The sequence below is a fragment of the Garra rufa genome, chromosome 15, assembly GCF_049309525.1.
Source record: "Garra rufa chromosome 15, GarRuf1.0, whole genome shotgun sequence".
NCBI classification, from domain to species: domain Eukaryota; kingdom Metazoa; phylum Chordata; class Actinopteri; order Cypriniformes; family Cyprinidae; genus Garra; species Garra rufa.
In genome coordinates this window covers 31,327,862-31,351,682 of record NC_133375.1, presented here as the reverse complement: position 1 = coordinate 31,351,682, position 23,821 = coordinate 31,327,862, and the positions used below count along the sequence as shown (strand labels likewise).

The 23,821-nt window shown below is 38.2% G+C and overlaps 1 protein-coding gene across 2 annotated transcripts in view; it reads left to right on the top strand.

Annotated features, from left to right (window-relative positions):
• The window catches only part of elavl4 (ELAV like neuron-specific RNA binding protein 4), a 94,279-nt gene that overhangs the window by 35,427 nt on the left and 35,031 nt on the right, over positions 1-23,821 (top strand). For both annotated transcript variants that reach the window (XM_073818614.1, XM_073818613.1), the window contains exons 4-5: positions 2,453-2,693; positions 23,440-23,543. In XM_073818614.1, coding sequence (XP_073674715.1) covers positions 2,453-2,693; positions 23,440-23,543 — 345 coding nt within the window. The remainder of the gene's footprint in view (positions 1-2,452; positions 2,694-23,439; positions 23,544-23,821) is intronic.

The window sequence follows — 23,821 nt, the reverse complement described above, 5'->3', positions numbered from 1 at the left end:
AATGGACAGTTTTGCATTCAAATCTAATCTTTAACTACTCAGGAACAGGAATGGAAGCAAAAAATAAAGAAAAGTCACTACACTGACCCCTGTCAGCTGCTAGAGCGAATGTCCAGCAATAGTGGGTGTGTAAAGGAATAATTACCCTTCTCAATATGACAACAAGGAGAGTTCAGCTAGAGGAAAATAATAAGAGCTGGTAAAGGAATCACTAAGAAAAGACTAAGAAAAGGTCTTTAATTGGCCATCGAGACACAACAGGTCTCTGGAATCAGAATGAAAGGCGTCCACTTTCATCTGAAAGAACCCCGAAAGAACAGCTCAAACAGACTTAATAAGTCTCCCCTCACTCATGCACACACGAAAACACCAAGAAATAAACACGTACACACACACATCAATCAAGACCTGCTGTGGCGATGGCTATTTTGTCCCTTTGTGTCGCAGAGAAGTGCGGAACAGGATCCATTTACATGCATATCCTGAGAGCTTTGCAGATGAGCCTCCTATGGGCTTTTTTCTATTTGTCACGTTGGAAAAATGTGAACGTATACAAAGACTAAAAATGGGGGCACGGCAATTGATCTAGAAAAAATGCAACTGCATCTGCCCTTTTTGTAACCATTTTAGAGAATCAGAGTGAAACATATATACCAATACAAACACACACACACACACACACCAGTCATTAAATAATAGCCAAAACATGCATTAAGAATGTAAATAGGGTCAGTTTTGATTTCATATTGATTTTAGAGATCACTTAGGAGAGCAAAAAAATGCTGAAGCTAGTTTTGATGGCTACACAACTGAATACGTTTGTTTTTTAGCATCCTCTTTACTCTGCGCCTGTGTTTTTTCAACAATACTCCCAAGTGCAAACACTAGCGTGGTGTCAGATGGGGAAAAATGTTAACCTTTCTAAATATGCCCACTTTGATAAAGGAGAGTCGAACTTCAGAGTGCAGACACAGAGTATTTTTTTGAAGAGCTAAAAATAAGCGCAGCTGAATTTCAGCTTAGATCCATTTTTTTCTCCTCCTCATCTCTATTATTTTCCACTCTTGAATCTATCAGCAGGAAACATGAGCGCTTTTCCTTCACCCTCTCGTGCAGATCTTGATCTGAATTACGCCACATCCAGTCAGAGAGGAAGAGAAAATGAATATTAAACGTGGTTGACTTACAGAATCAGCTTAGAACGAGCTATAATCAGGTCATGCTTGCGGTTTTAATTCTTATTTGTTTATTTCCTTCTTTTTGGTCCAAGACGATGTCTGACGATGAAAGAACTGATTGAATGTTCCTAAAAGACTGACGGTGTAAAACACACAGCACACAATAGGACTGTCATTACTCCCGACGTGACAAGATTCGAGCAACTTGCAATTTTTCTGTCCTGCCTAATGCAAAAAACCATAGCCAATCTGATTAGCACTACTTAAATATCATGTTTAATATGCTTGAGAAGCAAAATTTTGTTCTAATAATATTTCAGCATGGGCGATGCTACCCAACATGGGAAAAAAACAAAACGCACTGTTGCTTTGTCACGTCACATCTGGTTAGGACACAGTTTTAGGCTTTACCATAGCTATCGAGACAGTTGGAAAAGGTCAGGCTAGTGTTAAAAAAGGTGTAAAATAAATTTTGTTTTCAACACGCACCACTGATTGATGTAGCTGTTGTTTGTTCCCCAGAGAAGATCTCATGGAGTGTTGCTTTTGCAACCATGAAGATTTGCCCCCTAATCTGCTCTCTCTCTCACACACGCTCACTCACATGCATATCTTCAACCTTCTTGACAGTCAGAATATGACACGATTCTAGATGTCACCCAGCCCCCTCAAATAGAGTCGGTGACAAAATTAAACACACATGAGCTCACACACAAACATCCTTTATGCAAATGGGTGAATACATTTAGCTGCGGTGTGGAACAATCTTGAAATAAAAAGTTTGAGGCTGAAAAGCAGCACAGACTGGGGCCTCCTCTGTTCCTTCTTCCCCAGGGCCAGCAAGCTTCTCTTCAAACACCTGCTCTTAAAAGCGCACGGCTAAACCAGTGGCAAACGCTGTTCGCCATGACAGTCGCTCCACGCTGAAGGGCTCACATTGTTACCCTGTCAAGTTGAGCCAACCATCAAAACTCAAAAATATCAGTGATAGAGTGAGGGGGAGGGAGGGTGGAAGAAAGCTACTGAAAGTCTAGAGATGCATAAACAGTTTTTCAGTAAGTGTGTCATGCATTGTATTATTTAGAGTCAGTCTGTGAGGTTTCGTAGCTAATAGTTGGAGTTGCAGCCACATACACCAGATTATTCCAAACCCCTTTATATGTAATGTCAAAGTTATCAAATACTTGATATATGAGAGATATGTCAGTACTAAAATTGACTGAACTGCTTACTTTTTAGATGCCACATCCTTTTAACCCTTCTTCTGTCTGCAGATAATCAGCAACATGGAGCCTCAGGTGACGAATGGGCCGAACTCCGCCACGGCCAACGGGCCCTCCAGCAACAGCCGCAGCTGCCCCTCGCCCATGCAGACTGGCGGCTCTAATGACGACAGCAAGACAAACCTCATTGTCAACTACCTGCCCCAGAACATGACCCAGGAAGAGTTCCGCAGCCTCTTCGGCAGCATCGGCGAGATTGAGTCCTGCAAGCTGGTTCGAGACAAAATCACAGGTACTATTAAGGACAGGAAAAAAAATACAGAAAAAGCAAAAAACTGCATTTGATTTGCATAATGAACTGTCTAGTGGACACAGAAGAGACACTGTCTTGGGTATTATAGGTTACAAAGAAAACGTTTTTTTTTTTCATTAACTTTGAACTCGGCTGTAAATTGATTAAAATGTTACAAGAATTAACTGCATATTTAAATATCTGTTGAGAAAAGACTGAATAGGGACGTTGCCTCTGAGGAGTCAAGGGAAGCAGTGCCTCCTCAAAATTTGATGAGAATGCCAACAATGCCAATATTACAAAACACAACATTAAAAAGTATAAATCACTTGTTTTTCTGAAGAAAGATTGTCTAAGAGCAACACCAGCAGGTAAAGTTACAATGGGAGACGCGTATCTCTCGCCTCCCCTGAGCCCGTTGAGGCAATTGAAAATAAATGGGAGAAAGTCACGTGAGAGAAGGCAATGCCGCCACCGTGTTATGATTGGATATGACTGGTTATGATTGACTCAGATTGGTTTATGCGATAAATCCCGCCTCTTGTGTTCGTGCTTGTTCCAAGTTCGCGAATCAGTCTGAATAAACAATATAATGGCGTTAATGGGAAGACTCATTTTAAAAAGTAAGTAAAAAACTCATACACTTAGATATAACCACTTTATGTCAAAATAAGATTTTGAAATTTGAAGTAAATCTCAGTGTCTATGACTAATATTTACAGAGCTTTGATGACTGGTGATCCGAAAATAAAAATAGTTAAAAGACTGAACATACATTCACAAATAAAATGTGATCCTTGACCACAAAATAGTCATAAGCGTCAATATTTCGAAATTGAGATTTATACATCATCTGAAAGCTAAATAAATAAACTTTTCATTGATGCATTTGTTAGGATAGGACATTATTTGGCAGAGATACACCTATTGGAAAATCTGGAATCTGAGGGTGCCAAAAATCTTAATATTGAGAAAATTGCCTTTAAAGTTGTTCAAATGAAGTTCTTAGCAATGCATTTTACTAAGCAAAATATACTTTTTGATATATTCATGGTAGGAAATTTACTAAATATCTTAATGGAACATGATCTTTACTTAATATCCTAATGATTTTGGCATAAAAGAAAAATTATCGATAATTTTGACCTATACAATGTATTTTTGACTATTGCTACACATATACCAGTGCTACTTAAGACTGGTTTTGTGGTCCAGGGTCACAAAAATGTTTTTTAAATTGTTACTGCCTTGAGTTATTATTTTGGAACAAATATAAAAAGCTTCAAAACACTAACTTGATGAGATTCATACTTGGCTTTAATAAATAGAATATTGATTACATTGTTAATGTACAAATATAAAATAGAATCGTTTTTTGTAATGTTTATTTAACCATGAAATGTGACTGGGACATGAAATTACTTTTGATTTAAAAAAAAAAAATTCAGAACAGCACTGATACACACACACACAGTATATATACACATATATGCACACACACACATTTATTAATGCGTTATATGCGTATATTCATAATAATTTGTGTGTATGTGTATATTAAATACTGTATGTTAAAAAATACAAAATAAATTAAAATATAATATAATATAAAAAAAACAATGTTAACAGTAATTTAGTAATTTTAGAATATTCAGCATTTTGACGGTCTGTCTGAAACTAACAACCATGCATCTTCACTAAAATTTTTACTTTACTGTTGAATACATAATACAAATCAAGTGAAAAAAGAAGTCTTCAACTAAAATCATTGCTTCTTTGGGTCTGTTTGCTGCAGTTGCATCAGGTCAGACCTCAATTTCAGGGTAATTCGGGAGTTGGAAACACTGGATGAGAAGGGCTATTGTTTTGTTTACAGTACCCAGAGAGAAAAAAGGAGAGAGAAAGAGGACATAGAGGTGTTTAAGCAACACTCCCCTGCTAATCAGAGTTCTAATCCCACCGTAGTGACTATGTGGGTGGTAAGCAGATGGATGGGGAGGCTGCTCAGAAATAATGCCAGATAATGGCCTCCATTTTATATCCTACTTAGTGACACTTCGCTCTGGATAATCTCATTAAAACAGGGCCAGGCCTAAAGCCACTGGTTTTAAAACAAAAGGGGAGAGAGAGAAATAGAAAGAGAGAGAGAGACTCTTGGCTCTTGACCACAGGTTTTGTAGGATTTCTTTGCCAGGCAGTCAGATGGTCGGGCAAGAGAATCGTCATTAGAATCATCGTCATGAGATTTGACACATGCTCCTTTTTTCAGTCTTTACATGAGGGAAATTCACTAAAGTCTCGGGATCTCCTCGCGTACACCAAATGGAATGTGTTTTATTAAATTGCCGGTCGTGAAAATACAACGTTAACCAGGATTGCTCACTGTCTCACCGCTCTGTCCTTGTTCTGGCTCGGGAACACACAGTGCATCACAAATACAACTCTTCCCTGTACTGCACTCTTTGCTCTGGGATCCCAGGGGTGCAATTTCCCAGTTCAGAATTTTAAGCTAACAAATCGCTTCTTGATCATTGTAAAAGCAGAGCAAGTTAGGCTGCGAGTTCTGTCTGCTGCCGTCATTAGCTGCTGTCTGGGGTTCAAAATAGATGGCGGGACATCAGAGATTGTATCTCAACCTCTGTGTCATAATATTTGACCAGAGCAACCTTCCACTCGGCTTTAATCTATAGGGTACGGCCGTCGACAAGAAGTCACTTCTCAGCTTTTCAAAGAATTTTGACGTACAAGAGAGCCTTTTACATGGCAGTTGAAAAGCTAGAGAGAGACGGCTCCTTCGACAAGGTGAGAAGCTTTGGGCCTTTGCACGTAATAGACAGGCTTCTTCTTTTCCCTTTTTTCCTTCCCCCGCTCCTGTCAGCTTTGATGAGACGCAATGCAGTGATGTACCGTTTGCCACGGCTACTGTTCTCTTGCCCTGTCAAGCCTGGGTGACTGCCGCTTGCCAAAGTGCCACCCCAGATTGTTTATCCGTCCTTCTCCTTCCACATTCACATACACACATGCTCTCTCATCACCTTCTTTCTGACCTCTAGATGTACGTGCAATACACCGGAGACCTGAAGTTCAATCTCTTATGTAATGCAGTCATACATACATGGATGTTTCTTCAGCTATGGACACTCTAAAGTCCTGTGGCCTTTTTGAGAATCCTCTTACCTCCTGAGACCCTGCATCCTCATATGTGACCCTTGACCACAAAACCAATCTTAAGTGGCACGGGTATATTTGTAGCAATAGCCAAAAATACATTGTATGGGTCAAAATGTTCCATGAAGATATATTTTGTAAATTTTCTACCGTAAATTTAGTCAAACTTAATTTTTGATTAGTAATAAGCATTGCTAAGAACTTCATTTTGACAACTTTAAAGGTTATTTTCTCAATATTTTGACTTTTTTTGCACCCTCAGATTCCAGTTTTTCAAAATATGGGTATCTCAGCCAAATATTGCCCTATCATAACAAACCATACATCAATGAAAAGCTTTCAGATGATGTGTAAATCTTAATTTAAAAAACAATTTGACCCTTATGGCTGGTTTTGCGGTTTAGAGTCACATATGAGGACATTATATTTTAGTAAATTTCTCTGGATGTCCTGTAGCATATTCAGAGCTTTTCAAAGATACTAAATGTTTAGATTTTTCACCATGACCACTTCCTCTCCTTAGTCCTCAAAAATGTCTGATATTAATTTAGTGACACAAATTTTTAAACTGTGTGTCATAAATAAGCATCTCAGAAAAATGTTATGGGGTTTCAAATCAAAATATGACTTTCTTTTACGAAACAGGACGTTGATTTCATACATGTCCTCACATGAGGACATAGGGACAGCATGCAATAAAAGCATGTTTATTGTGCATATTACAAATGAATTGGGAAAGAAATTATATTTCAATATTCCTATGAAACATTATATTTTATTATGAAAATCTTGTCAATTATTACTCCCATTATTACACTTCTTTTTTCATTACACATTGCCCCAAAAACACATTAATATGCAAATTAGATTTAGTTTATATATACATTGTATATAATGAGAAAACCCATTTATGGCCATTTTACACACGTTGCATAAAGAAAAGTGATACATAAAATAATTCTGTTATAACATATTTGAGACTCTTCTTAATACAAAGTTCGGTTAAAAAAATCCAGAAAAACTAAAAATGTATTGATTTTTTTTAAATTGATGTCTTTTTATTAAAAATTAAAAAAAAAAAACATTGAGTCCCGATGTCCTCTACCAAGGACATAGCATAACGTATTAATTAAATATCTTTAAAAAAAAAAAAAACATTTTTTAAAACATTTTTTAATGCTCTAAACCAGGGGTTTTCAAACCTGTCCTGGAGCCTCCCCTGCCCTGCACATTTTGTATGTCTCCCTTATTAGGCACACCCAATTCAGGTCTTGCAGTCTCTACTAATGAGCTGATGATTTGAATCAGGTGTATTAGATGAGAGAGACAAGCAAAATGTGCAGGGCAGGGGAGGCTCCAGGACAGGTTTGAAAACCCCTGCTCTAAACAATGTTATGACATGAAAAAAAAAAATTGTCCTGGGTCTCAGGAGGCTAAAACTCATTTTACAAACTAGCCTACACAACTCTGTCTACCCAACTCACTGTATAGTCTCTGCTTTGTATCTTCATCCAGAGACGGTAAGAAGAAAGTTATGGAAGTGTAGACAACCTCAGTTTTAGCGACATTGCTATGTTTATCACAGCGCCGAATATTATTCAATATGTCCATGTTTTGCATTTGATGTAAGTGGATTAGAAAAGTGGCTTTCACTTGTGCTGTGATTTGGGGTGCGTGAAGAATGGCAATAAAAATAATCACATTTCTAAGCGAAAAATCAGAGTGATGAAAATTGCATGTAAACAGGTGAAGAGTTTTGTGTTTAAATCCTAAAAAATTGTATTATTGGTGCCCATGTAAATCTAGTCACTGTGTGTGGTGTATTAGTCTAATCATAAGAGATTTAAAATATTACAAAAAATGTATAAAACAATAAAATCTGTACATAAGACATTTTATCAAAAAGAAAACATTAAAAAAAAATATGCCAAGAATACATAAATGTATCATTTACTGACAAACCATTAAAAAATTTTTGTTGATCCATTGCACAAAATAATTCTGGAGAATAATTTATTTCTGTACACTCTGTGAATTAAAAAAAAACAGTGGGCCAATATTTATCAGCGATTATGTAAACTGTCAGCAGAAACGGCTTTATCACATTCCTCTCAGTGGGGAAAGCATTTCAGAAGTCATTACCGCAAGGATTGTGTCGAGATGCCGAATAAAGCAGATGGCGATGCTGCTAACTTAGCGGAAAGCCTTTGTTTTTAAAGGTTCGAATCAAGCTGAAAATCCCCTACTCTAAATGCACAGAGCCCCAGCCCAGTGTTGCTATCTCAGCAGCACCTCGTTCGCTGCTAATAGTGAGGATAAACACATCGCCCATAGGGAGTAATGGTGATTTTCTTGTGAGCCAGGAATCATATTGAATGAAAACTTTTAATGGAATACATTAAGAAAGTGTTAACGCTTCTGGCTATCAGCACAAAGCAAAATGGAAAAGACTGATTGAGCGGCGGTTCAAAAGAGGAAAAGAATTGGATACTTGTCAGGTTCTCGGGCTTGGCGGATCCTTTTCTGCGTGAAAATGAACACAATTGTGTTTATAATGATACGGCAGAAAAAGGACACACTCAGGCAGGGACGTGAATTGATTGCGTCTGTGATTTTCCATCTGATGAGGAGAGGGGGGGAAAAAGAGCGACTGCAGATAATCTTCTGTTCATATTCTTCAAGCAGTAAATAATTACCGCGCGATTAAAAATGGCTTCTGAGAAACAGCGCCAACCCCCCTCGCACCAGCCCCCTGCGGTTTAGGCCTCTCCCTGTGTAGCAGAAAAGCAAGCAGCACATGCTATCGCTCCCAGCCTGCTTCGTCGCCTGCCATTTTGCTTCATTATTTTCCCCTTCTTGCCCAATCCGCAGATGCCATTGTTGGTATTTAATGGCTTGGCACAGGCGGCGGTGCTGCTATCAGTTCGCTCTGTGTTTAACACTTATGTAGCTTACATCAAAGCTGCTTTGTGCGACTGCTTGTTCAGGTACACAACCCACTCGCACGCCGAGCAGCCAACCATCTGTCACGCCGCTGACCCGAACGCCGTGTCCGCTGTCTGCTGCCAAGCTTAGCACGTGCTAACCTTAGCGTCAAGCTGAGCCGACATCGATACGGAGCCGTATATGACTTCTGTCTCTATACTGACCGGAGAGCAGTCCGCTCCTCCCGCCAGCAAATTAGGAACGGCATGTGATTCAAAGTCAGAAAGACATCTTACCGCTCCTTCACAGATGTGCTGGAACTCACACCATCATACTGATGAAAAACTGCAGGGAAAAGCAGATGTAGTGGCATGAAAAATTCATTGTGCTTGATGTTTGCAAAAGCACGTTGAGGTTTGAAACACCTCGGTAAGTGTTAGACTGCTGCGAACGTGTGAAAAACCTCCATGTCAAACATGCGCCGTGTTTATCTGATGGTGTAGAAATAAATCATGAACGGTTTTCCATGTTTTGTCATTTCCTGCTAAAAACAGCATAAGGTCGAATTAAAACAACCCGACGCATGCAACGCGGCATCTAAATGGCAAAATTGAGCAGGGTATCGGGGGGGAAGTCTGATAGAATAGCAGGAATTAACTAGCGGAGTGATTGCAGGGAACACGCACTTCCTCACATAATTCAGTATCATGATGTGTTCCGCATTCAGCCTGGAGTAAACAAAGTAAATGATAGGTTGTTATTCAGGGTAAAACATTCAGACCTCATTTACATTGTTTGACAATGAACTTTCTGTCACCAACCCAAAGCCCCTGACAAACATGAGCACAGGAATAAACCAATCACCTTCTGTTTCAAAGAAGGCTATTTACCCTTTATTGGGGTATAAAAATGTGCATTGGGAAAACTGACTTTATTTTCTCTCTTTTATCTTTTTTTCTCTCCAATTGCTGCTGACATTCTTTAAGCAACCATGTACGTGCATTCGAGCCATGGCCTTGTGGTTAGCTCTTGTGCGCCAACACTAGGTTGGGCAAAACTCAGAATTGAAGATTTGGCTCCCTTTTAGTTGCTGAGTATAAATTTGAATTGGAATGACAGAAATAGGAAGTTGCTGAATTGCAAATTCAACATTTAACATTCAGGGTAAATTAAGTGGTCTTCCAAGCTGGTCCTCAAAAGTTTATTAAAGTGGTCATCAGATGCAAAACTCACTTTTACATGTTGTTTAAACATAATTGTGTGTTGGGCAGTGTGTGTACACAACCACCCTATATTGATAAAAATCCACCCAGTGCTTTTTTTATAAATCCATTTAAATCATAACCCCTTTTTCAAATCAAGCCGTACTCAGCTTCTTGTCTGTGTGACGTCACATGATTGACAAGGCCATCTTACCTTAAGGCCGGGACACACCAAGCCGACGATCGGCCGTCTGGCCTCGTCGGGTAGTTGGTGGGCGTCGGTGAAGCACGTCGGTTCGGTGTGTTCTGCACGTCGGCTCTCGTTGGCTCTCGTCGGCTTTCGTCGGGCTCGCGTCGGCCAAAGTTTGCCCGATTCGTCGGGCTTGTCGTGGCCTTCTGGGAAAGAGAGCGCTCTGATTGGCTGTTCAGACATTGAATCAGAGCGCGTGGAGGACTTGAACGTGAAGTGACGTAACAAGCAAAGGAAGAAGTCAAGAGGGAACCGGCTCGCTGTCATCATTTCGCAGATTGTCAGACATCTTCACAAAACCGAATCTCTCTGTGGTGAGCGACGAAGCAAATGCTTCGGAAACGCTGATTTGTTTGCACAGGCAACACTACTTCCGGGTTCTCTTCTTGGAATGAAAAGACAGACTATTGCCATCTGCAGGTACGCAACGGTATATCTCCTCACGCATGCGCAGAAAGCACCTTCTAGTTTGTAGTCGGGTGTCGGCAGTTTGGTGTGTTCGAGCTCAGTTTAATTGCCCAGACGCCCGCAGACGCAGCCGACTAGAGGCGACAAGACGGTCGGCTTTCATCAGCGCTAGTTGGTTGGCATCGGGTTGGTGTGTCCTGAGCTTTAGACCCACCCTGAGTGAGCTCCATTGTTTCGACGCCAGAGCAGGGAGGTAGACAAGAATGTCTCCTGGATGTAATAACGAACCAAGCAGTCGTCATTTACTCCCGACATCTGAGCTGCTAAAGATGCAGAGGATTAACATGCATCCAGTGATCTGCATAAATACGTCTATGTTTGCGCGAATCATTTGTGATCCAGCTTCACCTACAGGTTTTTTTATGAATCTTTGTAAATCACTTTTCCTAATAATGTGCTAGTTAGCCAGTTTCGCAGCTAAATGTGGCTAAAATTTACAGTCCGCTCATCATCCCACAATAGAGAGAGGCGGGGTGAGCAGGGCTCATTAGCATTTAAAGAAACATGCAACAAAACAGCTCGCTCCGAACATGGGTGAATTTGACAAGGTAAAAATAGTTGTTTTACACTACCATTGAGAAATTTTAACCAAAGTATGTTATAGGCTTTTCATCAAGACCCTAAAGAATCATATCAACGTGTAAAATAGGCATCCGATAACAAGTTTAAATATGATGAAATATAAAAAAAATACAAATTTGTGTCAGTGGCATCTTCAAATTGTGAAGGCTTTTTTTAAACAGGCTTTTCTTAATTAATCAAGATGTAAATTTCCATTCAACTTTTTTTTCTTTTACATTACTACCTTAATTCAAAATTAGAAACTGAATTGAAGTTTTAGGAAATGAATTGGAGAACCAAACATTTCACAAATTCCTCCCATTTCCTTCATCATTTCCTGTCCTATCTTTACCTATTAAAAAAGAGTTTGCTTAAACTGAATGAGTCAGCGTTTATCCATATGATCCAGAGTCAAGCTTAAACGGCAACAAATTCTTTGAAACCCAGCCAATATTTCCATTACTGCTTTTTCTAAGTTGTATTACAAACTTTATTGTTCATGTTTCCCTTAGCAATTTTACTAGCCTACAAAGTGCTGCTGAGGTTAGTCACAAACATTACCTTGCGGTTAGCTTGGCATTAGCCACTGGCTCCATGCAGCTCCAGCAGTTCCAAGAGAGCGTGGGATCTCAGCATTCCCTGGGGTGGCTGCCAGTGTTGTCATCTAATATGCGGGGTCTGACGTCGCTTCGTTGGGGTGTCCCAGATTTACAGGGGCTCCTTTCGTTTCCACATGCACACTCCTCCCAGACAGCCCACACACTGCAGGCTGCACGCCAACACGCCGCAGGCTCCGGCACAGCAGAGTTGGGGAACGGGGGCGGGAGATTCCTGTGTCTTCCAGCTGTCGCCAGCCTGGCACAGCAAAATACAGACGCACAGTTTCAGATGGATTTACAGTATAGGGTTTACAAGGGAGCGTTTCGATTGACATTACCGGTGTGTTGGCCCTCATGGAATCTGTGCCTCGGAACTCTACAGAAAGTTCTTTGCTTCTACAACAGAACAAACAAAGAATTCATTAACATAAGCCCATTTATCTTAAAGGGAAGATTCACCTAAAAATGAATTCTGTCATTAAATACTCACCCTCATGTCACTCCAAACCCGTAAGACCCTCATCCTCAGAACACAAATTAAAATATTTTGGATGAAATCCGAGAGATTCCTGACCCTGCATAGACAGCAACACAACTACCACGTTCAAGTGCCATCAGTGGTTTAACTATAAAGTTTTGAAGCTACGAGAATGCTTTTTGTGTGCGAAGAAAACTAAAATAACTGTTATTGAACACTTTCTTCTCTTCCATGTCCTTGCTATACTGAAAAAATAACTTGTAGGATTTACAAAAAATATTCGTAACAATTTTAAGTAAATTTTACTGCTACTGCTACTGCTCTGTACAATCTTTTTACTGTTGAACTTAACATTAACAAAGAAATTAAGTAAATATTACATAATTGTATATCATTTCACTTATAGAATTAGGTAAAATCTACTTACCCAAGTTAAGCAATTTTAACAATGAAAATAAGTAACTTGAGCTTGGCCAGTAAAAGTTTGACTGACTTAGTCAAAGCTTACTTGGCAATATTTTTACTTAATAGTAAATTGGCACTTTACACAGAGACTTCAATACTTGGTACACAATACACAATAACATTCTGTGGTTCATTTTTGAGCATGAATGTGTAATTTTGAGTAGAAAATGAACTTAAGATGTAACAAAATCACAAGTGGAAAGTGCATGATGGAAATACTAATATCAGAAAAGTTGAGTAGGTTTTACTTAATTTTATAATGTTTATATTTACACTTTAACTTCTACAGGCTTGAAATAAGTACCAATATAGAATTAACTTTTTTTTAATTATTGCCTACTGTAAACTAACTTTTTTATGTAGAAATTTGATTTGTTTTTCTGTAGTAGTTACTAAACCACAGAATAATTTTTTTCAGTGTACATTTCTGGGCCTTGAACATGATAGTTGCATTGCTGTCTATGCAGGGTCTGAAAGGATTTCATCAAAAATATCTTTGCTTGAAGGTCTTAGAGGTTTGGAACAACATAAGGGTGAGTAATTAATAACATCATTTTCATTTTTGGGTGAACTACCCCTTAAAATATATTGTATATTTTACCTTGTAACTGTAAATCTCACAAGTACAACTTTCTTAATTGCAACTTGATTTCTCATCATTACGATTTGATATTTTGGAATCGCATCTTTGTATCTCATAACTGTGACTTTATTTCTTATAAAGCCATTGTGACTTTACATGTCAAAATTACTCTACCAGTAAGATTCAGTAAGGTCAATACGATTTATACCATTCTATTCAGCAAGGATGCATTAACTTGATCAAAAGTGACAAAAACATTGTTACAAAAAATCTATTTAAATCTATTTGTTCTTATGAAATTTCTATTTATCAAAGTATTAAGCAGCACAAGCATTTTTAACATCAAATGATTTCTAAATGATCATGTGACACTGAAGACTGATGTAAAGGCTGCTGAAAATTCGTCTTTGCCATCACAGGAATAAATTACATTTTAAAACAGACAAGTTAAGTTGTAATGATAGTTCACAATATCACAGTTTACTGTACTATCAAATAAAGGCAGTCTTTTTGATTAAATCTTACCAACCCTAAGCTTTCAAACAGTAGAGTGTACCTCAAATTTATATTTCAGAATGAGATTTAGTGTCCTATAATGGAAGTTTATATCTTATTTTAAACATCTGTCAGTTACCTTTTTTATTGTTTACTCTGATGCGGCTTCCATGTCATTTTCCATATTTGTCAGTAGAAGTAAAAAGTACAATATTTACTTTCCCTTGTAAAACACGGCACACAGCAGGTAGGGACACAAGGAAACAGCCTTAAGTTTGTGCAAGGTGAGGTAAGCTAATGGTTTTACACAACCTCTTAGCGAAATATGAATCTCTAATGCAAATCCAATCAGAATGATGCTTTTGTCTGGGAGAGAGCACTTAGACATCCCTTAAGTGTTTTATGTACAAATGGGTCGAATTAAGGCTATTAGATGCAACGATAAACAGCATTAAGAATAGAGATTATCTCATTGCACCTTACATTATCTAATTACACTTCAGTCAGCTTTTGTCTCTTTGGATGGAAGATCACTAAGCTAATTAAAAAGAAGCCGTAAAGTCGCTCGTACTTGCCATCTTTTGGCATTACGCAAGACCGTGATGACCTCAGAGTGATGCAACCGTGTATTTATACACTATATAAAGAGGAGCTCTTTGAGATGTCTTTTACGGCACGTCCCTGTCCCGAGATGCTGTTGCAACAAGGGCAAAATGTCAAGCAAGCCACAGCAGTGATACATTTGTTTTGACAAATTGAAACGGATTTTCGTCCTTCCTTTCTTTTTGCCTTCCACATCCTAAATGTGACTAAATTTAAGTCTGACCAAACAGATTTTCCTGTTTGTAGCCAGAGAGCATTGTGATATCAAGGTGGGTTAACGTCACATGCTCATTGAACTGTCATCTTGTGTCTGCGCTGCTGTTCTCTCCCAAGCGAATGCTAGTTTCAGCTTTCCCACCTGATTCAAGCTTAAGGGAACTGCAACTGTCGGCACAACATGGCTGCCGGAGGGTTTGGATGGAGAGGGGGGAGAGGGGGGGGTTGCTGGAGGCAGTGCTGTGTTTGCTACAATGTTCATCTCATTTTCAATCAATGGAAGCACTGGGCCTTTAAATTATGTATCAACAATTGATGTAGAGAGAGGGGGAAATTAGCGAGAATCCAGCGTGAAGACATTTAGCTCACTGCCAAGCAGCAGAACAGCTAAAAATCAGTCAAATATATCTTTCATGTGCAAAGCTTTGATGATAAATGATGTTGAGCACAGAGGAATACGTGTGTGTGTGTGTGTGTGTGTGTGTGTGTGTGTGTGTGTGCCTGGTATTCATCATGTTGTGGGGACCAAATGTTTTTTTGATGAAGTAAAAGTGTGCACAATCTCCTGTGAGGGCTAGGTTTAGGTGTAGGGTAGGTGTAGGGCGATAGAAAGTACGGTTTGTACAGTATAAAAACCATTACGCCTATGGAATGTCCCCATAAAACATGTAAACCCAACGTGTGTGTGTGTGTGTGTGTGTGTGTGTGTGTGTGTGTGTGTGTGTGTGTGTGTGTGTGTGTACTGGTATTCATCACGTTGTGGGGACCAAATGTCCCCACAAGGATAGGAATACCAGTAAATTTTGACCTTGTGGGGACATTTCTGAGGTCCCCATGAGGAAACAGGCTTATAAATCATACACAATGAGTTTTTTTGAGGAAGTAAAAGTGTGCACAATCTCCTGTGAGGGCTAGGTTTAGGTGTAGGGTTGGTGTAGGGCGATAGAAAGTACGGTTTGTACAGTATAAAAACCATTACGCCTATGGAATGTCCCCATAAAACATGTAAACCTGTGTGTGTGTGTGTGTGTGTGTGTGTGTGTGTGTGTGTGTGTGTGTGTGTGTGTGTGTGTGTGTGTGTGAGTAAATGATATGTAGCATAAAGTAAAGCGTATATATGAAAGCGTGTGTGTGTGTGAGAAAGGGAGGAAGGACACCCACCGGACACACACTCATTTTATCATCTCACACACTCTGACTCCTGCTGCTGAGGTAAGAGGCGTAATGGTTCAAATACGACTCCTCCAAATGGAGCCTCTCACTCCAAACAGCCTCAATTTAACAGAGAGAGAAACATCTCATTCCTCCCATTTAACTCAGCGTGTTCCTCAAGAGCTAAAAGAGACCCAGACAGGGGGCAGCTCACGCATGCCCTTCCTCATCTTCCTCATCCTCGCCATCACCGAGACGGTGATTACGAGAGAAAAGAGGACAACGGTTTTGGGACCTTGTGACTCCAGTGTAGTGATGCTACAGCTAATGATACTTTTTTTTTTTCATGCACACACACTTGCGCTACATCTTTTGGGAACAAAAAATACAGCTGTGCATATTATGAATCATATTTTCTGGATCAAAACACACACCCCAAGTTATAAAGTCATACAGCAGGAGGTCTGTAATACCTGTTATCCGTTAGTGTTCCCATTTATCTTAATGGCAGACGCTTGTCTGGCGATGGACCCCCTGGAAGTATGTGATTTGTAATCGGCTAGCTTTGCTCTTCATGGGACACTTTTTTGAGCCAAGCACTTGAGCTGTAAATTTCATATGAATGATCGCTCTGAGTCTGCAGGAAATGACAATGCTGACTGGTTGTCCATAAGAACACACCCCACGCAACTATCCCGAACTGTGAAGTAAGGAGAACACACAGACAAAAACATTACAATGATAGATAATTTCATACTTTTAAAAGCTTTTTAAAAAATGGACACCTTCTTCTAGGTTTTTTGAAAAGAAAGTGACCGAGTCTGAATTTTTTTTCATATTCGTCATCCTTTCTTATCAAAATGCTTGCTACGGATGCGAAAACGCAAAAAAATCAGACCTGATGCAAACGCTTTTTTTATGATGGATGAAAGTTTCGGAGGCATTGTGTAAACTCGACTGACACAACGTGAGATCGTATTTATTTTTTTAACATGCAAAAATTTCATATCCAAATACAAAAACTTCATATCCAAAGAATTCCGAAAAACACACTACCAGTCAAAAGTTTTTGAACAGTAAGATTTTTAATGTTTTTTTTAAGAAGTCTCCTCTGCTTACTAATCCTGCATTTATTTGATCCAAACCTCAGTAAAAACAGTACAATTTTAAAATATTTGTACCATTTAAAGTAACTGTTTTCAATTTTAATATACTTTAAAATGTAATTTTTCCTGTGATTTCAAAGCTGAATTTTTAGCATCGTTGCTCCAGTCACACAATCCTTCAGGAATTATTCTATTATGATTTGCTGCTCAAAAAACAGTTATGTTGAAAACAGCTGAATAGATTTTTTCAGGTTTTATCAGAAGAACAGCATTTATCTAAAATTGAATCTTTTGTAACATTATAAATGTCTTTATCATCAGTTTTAATCAATCCTTGCTACATACAAGTATTCATTTCTATCATTTCTTTCCAAAAAAACAATATATATATAGTACAGACCAAAAGTTTGGACACACCTTCTCATTCAAATGAATGAGAAGGTGTGTCCAAACGTTTGGTCTGTACTGTATATTTTTCTGTTTATTACAGTTTTTACTCTACATTTGTGCAGATTTCAGTGGGTTAGTGATATTTTTTAAATATATATAAATTAATAAATCAATATTTTTTTAAATGGGTTTTTATACAAAAACTGCTTTTTATGTAAAATTCACTTTATAAAAGACCCGCATTTCTAACTTTAATTCATGGGGATAACATGGATAATTTCACATGGTTTAGTGTAAGATTTTTGCCCATCTTTTGGAAAATCCAGTTTTAAAAGTAAAAAAAAAAAAAACTACAAATAACTTTTACCAGTAGGTGGCTGCAGAGCTCCACTATTTGCTATTTGCTATTTGACCACCTGAAAGATATTTTTTCACAATTTTTTTCAGTTGAATTCATATCTACAGTACAGACCAAAAGTTTGGACACACCTGAATGAGAAGGTGTGTCCAAACTTTTGGTCTGTACTGTATATATATATATATATGATCTTTGGATCTTTCTCTTCATCAAAGAATCCAAAAAAAGTACTCAACTGTTTTAAATATTGATAATAATAATAAAAAATGTTTCTTGAATGGCAAATCAGCATATAAGAATGATTTCTGAAGGATCATGTGACACTGATGAGAGGAGTAATGGTACTGAAAATTTTCACAGGAATAAATTACATTTTAAAATATATTCAAAAAGAACGCAGTTATTTTAAATAGATTTTGGATCAAATAAATGCAGGTTTGGTGAGCACAAGAGAAACATAAAAAATCTTACTGTTCAAAAACTTTTGACTGGTAGTGTAAATAAATAAATACAGCCTTGGTGAACATAAGGGATTTAAAAAAAAATCATAAAAATAGAGAAATGTCAAAAGAGAAGGCTGTTTTTTGCATCCAGACGTTGTAGTTACAACACTTACAAGCAGAGGCTCACTAGGCCATGCTAACCAGCCAAACCTATACTCTTTGATTTACCCACACACTCACAAAACACACACAACCACACAGTCTCGATCAAGCTCTCGCACATCACTATTACGCTCCAGCTTCAGCCGTGTCCCATCGCAATGAAAAACCCATCAGGAGCCTACACACTAATAGTCATAAGCTGTTTATTTGTGAAAAATATCCTTTTAATTGGTGTTAAGCATTGTCTTTGAAAAAGCCTATCCAATGTTTCCAAATTTGACTGCACGTCTATCCTGCTGGGGAACAGAAAGTGCTGGAAAAATGGAGATCCACACTCATTAAAAGCTCATTAAAAGCGCAATGCATCATTTCAGTTTCAATTTTAATTGACAATTAAAATATATAAGTTAACGTAACCATTATACTAATTAAACAGCATAGAGGTAATTCTCTTTTCGCTCTGCCATTTGATGTTTATTGCATATTTCTAATGGACTCCGCCAAAATCCTCAATCATTTCTGTTGCAAATTCACATTTTATTCGGTTTATGTATATCGATCATCTTACTTTCCACCAGAGAAAAGAGAATATTCTTTCTGGTTTCACGTAAACAACATATTCGCCTCTAAAAGCTAATGACAGAACAGCACAAAATATAATCACACTTCTGTAGATCAAACATGACATGAAATATTCACACAATAGGTATGATGCAGGATAGCAGAGCGCTGGCTTTGCCATGAAACATTCTCTGTGATTCTCACTTCCCTCAATAATAAATTCATGAGGCAGCCCTGACTGTAACCCTCTCCGGTACCTACGCTGCTGTCCATTGTAGGTAACCCTGGCTGTGCTGAAGAGATTGTGTTTGTATGCGCTTTGTATTCATGTGCTGTCTCTGCGTGGGTATATGATCTGGTTGTGTGAACGAATTTTATATTCTGTGTGTAGGTGTGTATATGCCACATATGTATTTCCGAATATACAGTACAGAATACATATATACTCATGTATAGGTATCATATGTGTGATATTGATTTTTTTTTAGGGAAGTACAAGAACACACGGGTTGTCAGAGCGACCTGTCGGCTGAAGGCCAGTATAATTGGGTCCACCAGACGCTTCTTAGGGGCCGTAAACAGGACGCATCCTTGTGTTCAAAAACAGCTTCAAAAAATACAAAATGGAACAGAATGCAAGGGGTCTCAAGACACGTTTTTGAGCTGAACTATTTTTAACTTGACACACCGTCTTGAAAACACAATGATCATGGCACACAGTGCTGAAAAGCAGAGCAAAAGCCTCAAAACAATAGCCATGGATGCCCAGTCTTTCCATAGACTGACATTTAAACAATAGCACAGACTAAATGCAGCAACATACAGCCCTTCATTAGGACATAAAGGGATAGTTCACTTAAAAACAAAAATTCTGTCATTAATTACCCTTTTGTCGTTCCAAACCTGTTCATCTTTGGAACACAAACAGATATTTTTCATGAAATCCAAAAGCTTTCTGACCCTGCAAAGACAGCAACAAAACTACCATGTTCAAGGCCCAGAAAGGTAGTAAGGACATTGTTAATATAGTTTAAAATAATACAGCCAGTTCTGTAAACTACAGAAGAAATCTTCTAAAATGGTACTATTACTCTAGATTCATCAATCAACACAACCAAAAACTGCTCTGAAGATATACTAAAGTAAAATTTCAGTGTCTAAAACTGTTGAAACAATGTGTAAAATCATTATGAAAGTATGAATTATGAACACTTCGGTTACAAACCCATGAGTATAGAAGCACCCTGAATAAAACATGTCTAAATCAAAACATTTCAAATAAAAATTCACATGAAAGAATAAACAAAGGTTCTTTTACAGTTATGCTCTCTAATAGAAAAATCTGTCTCTATTTAAAGATTTAGAAAAAGCTCACCCTGCAGAGTTGGATTTTTATAATTCAACCCATTTAAAGCATCACTACTAAAAATATTAAAAACTAGCTAACTTTACTTATCGATTAGTCTATTATTGAACCACTCTGCATGTCCATAAGCAGGTGCAGCAGTAAGTTGTTTATATAGAGGTGCGTGCATGTCTGTAATATTGCATATTTTCTTTGAGGTTGTGCCTCTGCTGTTTGTTACAGAGCACAGATGAGATATGAGATATTTAATAGAGATCAGTTTAAGGTTCTGTAAATGTGTCTGTTCGCAGGGAAATTAAATTAGCTAAATAATTGCCTTGCCAAAAAAAGGCCCTTAGAGATTGTCAAAACAACTCGCAGCCTCCTTTCTTTAAAGGAGGATGATTTTATTATTTGTATTGTCATGGACTACAAAGACTAATAATGAAATTATGCACTTAAATTAATAATTAATGAACTCACTAATGGGTTCGTCTTTTAATTTTCTTAAAATATTAAGAATATGACTCAGTTCCACAACAATCGGCGTAACCCGAGTGTACGTAGGTGTGTGTGCGCTGGTGCTTTTTTCTTTAGCAAACAGCCTGGTTCTGGTCCCCCACTGCGATCTCCACTGTCGCACCGCTGTGTGATGGAGAAGGGGTGTGTGGGTGTGTTATACTGGTGGGATAAATCCCTTTGACTGAAGCAGTGGCCTTGGTCGGCCTCACCTTATCCTCAGGCAAGAACTCCAAAGGAGGCAAGAACAACTGCTAGCGACGTTATGGAAATGCCATCAGGCAAAGGGGAATTACAAACCAGATTGTTTTATGAACCCATTATTGTACGCTCAAACACACAATAATGCAAACACACGCATCCACCCACACACACATATGCACACAATGAAAATGGCATTATGGGGCATGCCAACATGGGGCCAAATGCTCTGGGCCACAAAGGGAGGAGAGCGAGAACCAGGCTGAGATGGTGGAGACAGAGGAAAAGACAAATGGAGAGGTTAGGCAGAGAGAGTTCTCAGTGTCTTTCTTTTCTCAGTGTGTTCTCTGGATGTATCATTATCCAGAGCTGAAGTTCTGCATGACAGCGCTTTGGAAACACACTTCATTTACACTAACCTTTCCATTTCTATTTTCCCACACACAATTTTCTCACTTTAGGAGATTGGCGCAGCACATGTCCAGAATATTCACAACATATAAATACACTACAGTCCAAAAGTTTAGGGTTAGTAAGGTTTTTCTGCTATTTTTTAAAAATAAGTCTCTTATGCTCACCAAGGCTGCATTTATTTAATCAAAAACACAATAAAACAGTAATATTGTGAATATTATTACAATTAAAAAACCTAATTTATTCGTGTGATAGCAAATATTAATTTTAGAAGCCATTTCTCTTTTTGAATTTGAAGATCAGGGTAAATTTAACTTATTTTGTCTTCTGGGAAACTATCTTCTGTAGCCTCTGAAGGGCAGTACTAAATAAGAAAAATATGATATTTAGGCAAAATAAGAAAAATGTACACCTCTCCATTCTGTTCAAAAGTTTTCACCCCCCTGGCTCTCAATGCATCGTTTTTTCCTTCTGGGGCATTATTAGTGAGCATTTGAACCTTCTGTAAAAGTTGCATATGAGTCCCTCAGTTGTCCCCAGTGTGAAAAGATGGATCTCAAAATAATGCAGTCATTGTTGGAAAAGGTTCAAATGCACAAAAATGCTGAAAATCCAAATAATTTGTGGGACCTGAAGGATTTTTCTGAAGAACAGCAGGCAGTTTAACTGTTCAGGACAAACAAGGCACTCATGAACAACTATCACTAAACAAAAAACACAGCTGTGGATCATTCAGGTAACAACATAGTATTAAGAATCAAGGGGAAGTAAACTTTTGAATGGGGTCATTATTATAAACTCAACTATTATTTTCTCTTGGACTATATGTGAACATCTCTTATGTGAAATATCTTATTCAGGTCCTTCTTATTTTGGCAAAATAATTAACATTTTGCAGATTCTAAAAGGAGGATGTAAACTTTTGACCGCAACTGTATAGTACATTGTGCGTGTATGATATAGTATATATACATACCAAATTATTAGGGCCATAGACACGATGTAGACATTTTACAGCTCCTGTACACTTACTGTTTAGGAAACATGTCAACAATTGTCTCATTAGTTTCTTTTAGGTAATAGGTTAAAAGAAACATCTGATAATGTTGTGACAGCTGTTAATAAATTAACAGCAAAAATGTTTTTTTCTGAACACTATCCTCTGCCCCAAACTTACACATTTAGTGGACCCAACTTCGCTGTATCGGGCTTGTCAGGATGCTCTAAGCTATGAAAGAGCAGCATCTGAGTACTAACACACTGTCTAGGTTCACAGTATTTATATTTAAAGAACTTTGAAACATCAGCGTCAGGCTTTGAACAGTGCCATATCTACTCTTCTCAGTTTTCTGGTTCAGACCAGGGTCTTAATGAATGACAGAGGGATTGGTAATCCTCCGTAATCCAGAGAGAAAGAGACGGAGGCATGCCGTTTGAAGCGAAGGCAGCGAGAAGTTCTCCGCTCACCCCCCGCGGTATCTGGCGTGCTTTAGCTTGTGTTTGTTTGGCGCAGGGCGTAGCACTCTTTCACATTTGTGATTCACTTTGTGTGTACACTGTGGACTTAGCGCTGTCTGTTTCCATTAATGAGGATAAGTGCAGCGCTGTTCTCAAGTTCCACTGCATTTGTGTGGCGAGATCTTTAAAGAACGAAAAGGAAAAGAGGGGGGGAAAGCAGTACCACACAGGCCTTTAGCTGCAGGGTTTCTGTTTAAGTCAAATAGCAGATGATGGCTTTTTAAATCAAAATAATTCCACCAAAGATTCTGTCAGAGGTTTCCAGCGGAAGCTTTCGCTTAATGAATCTAAATCTAAACATGAACTCAAACTAGTCACTGCTAGTCAAGCTAATGCTACATGTATCGTTAAGTGGTAATGTTGTCTATCTCATAATATATGCAGGGGTTTTGTGATGAATGGGTTTAAGTGGTTTTAAAAAAGTTTTTAAGAGCTGGTAAAGACAAGCAATACGCTTTCAAAGGAGGGTTAGTTAAAAGAAATGCTGTCACAGTTTTATGTCTTTCTACACGTTGAATGTTTAAGGCTGAATATATGTCTTCCTTTTCTTTCTTGTAACTACAGGGCAGAGTCTTGGCTATGGTTTCGTCAACTACATTGACCCAAAAGATGCAGAGAAAGCCATCAACACGTTAAATGGACTCAGACTTCAGACCAAAACTATTAAGGTAAGTGACCACACTAGCAGAAACTTGAATAAGCTTAATAAAACTCCTTGCCATCACAGAAATAAATCCCATTTTAAATTATATTAAAATAGACTTAAATTTAAAATTGTGAAAATGAGTTTTACTGTATTCTTGATACAAAAATGTATTGACCTCAAATGTATTGGATTGTGTGTGTACATATATAGTTTTGCCAGTCACAGAAATAAATCACATAATTTCAACATCTAAAATTGTGATAATATTTGATAGTATTACAGTTTTGCTGTATTTCTGAT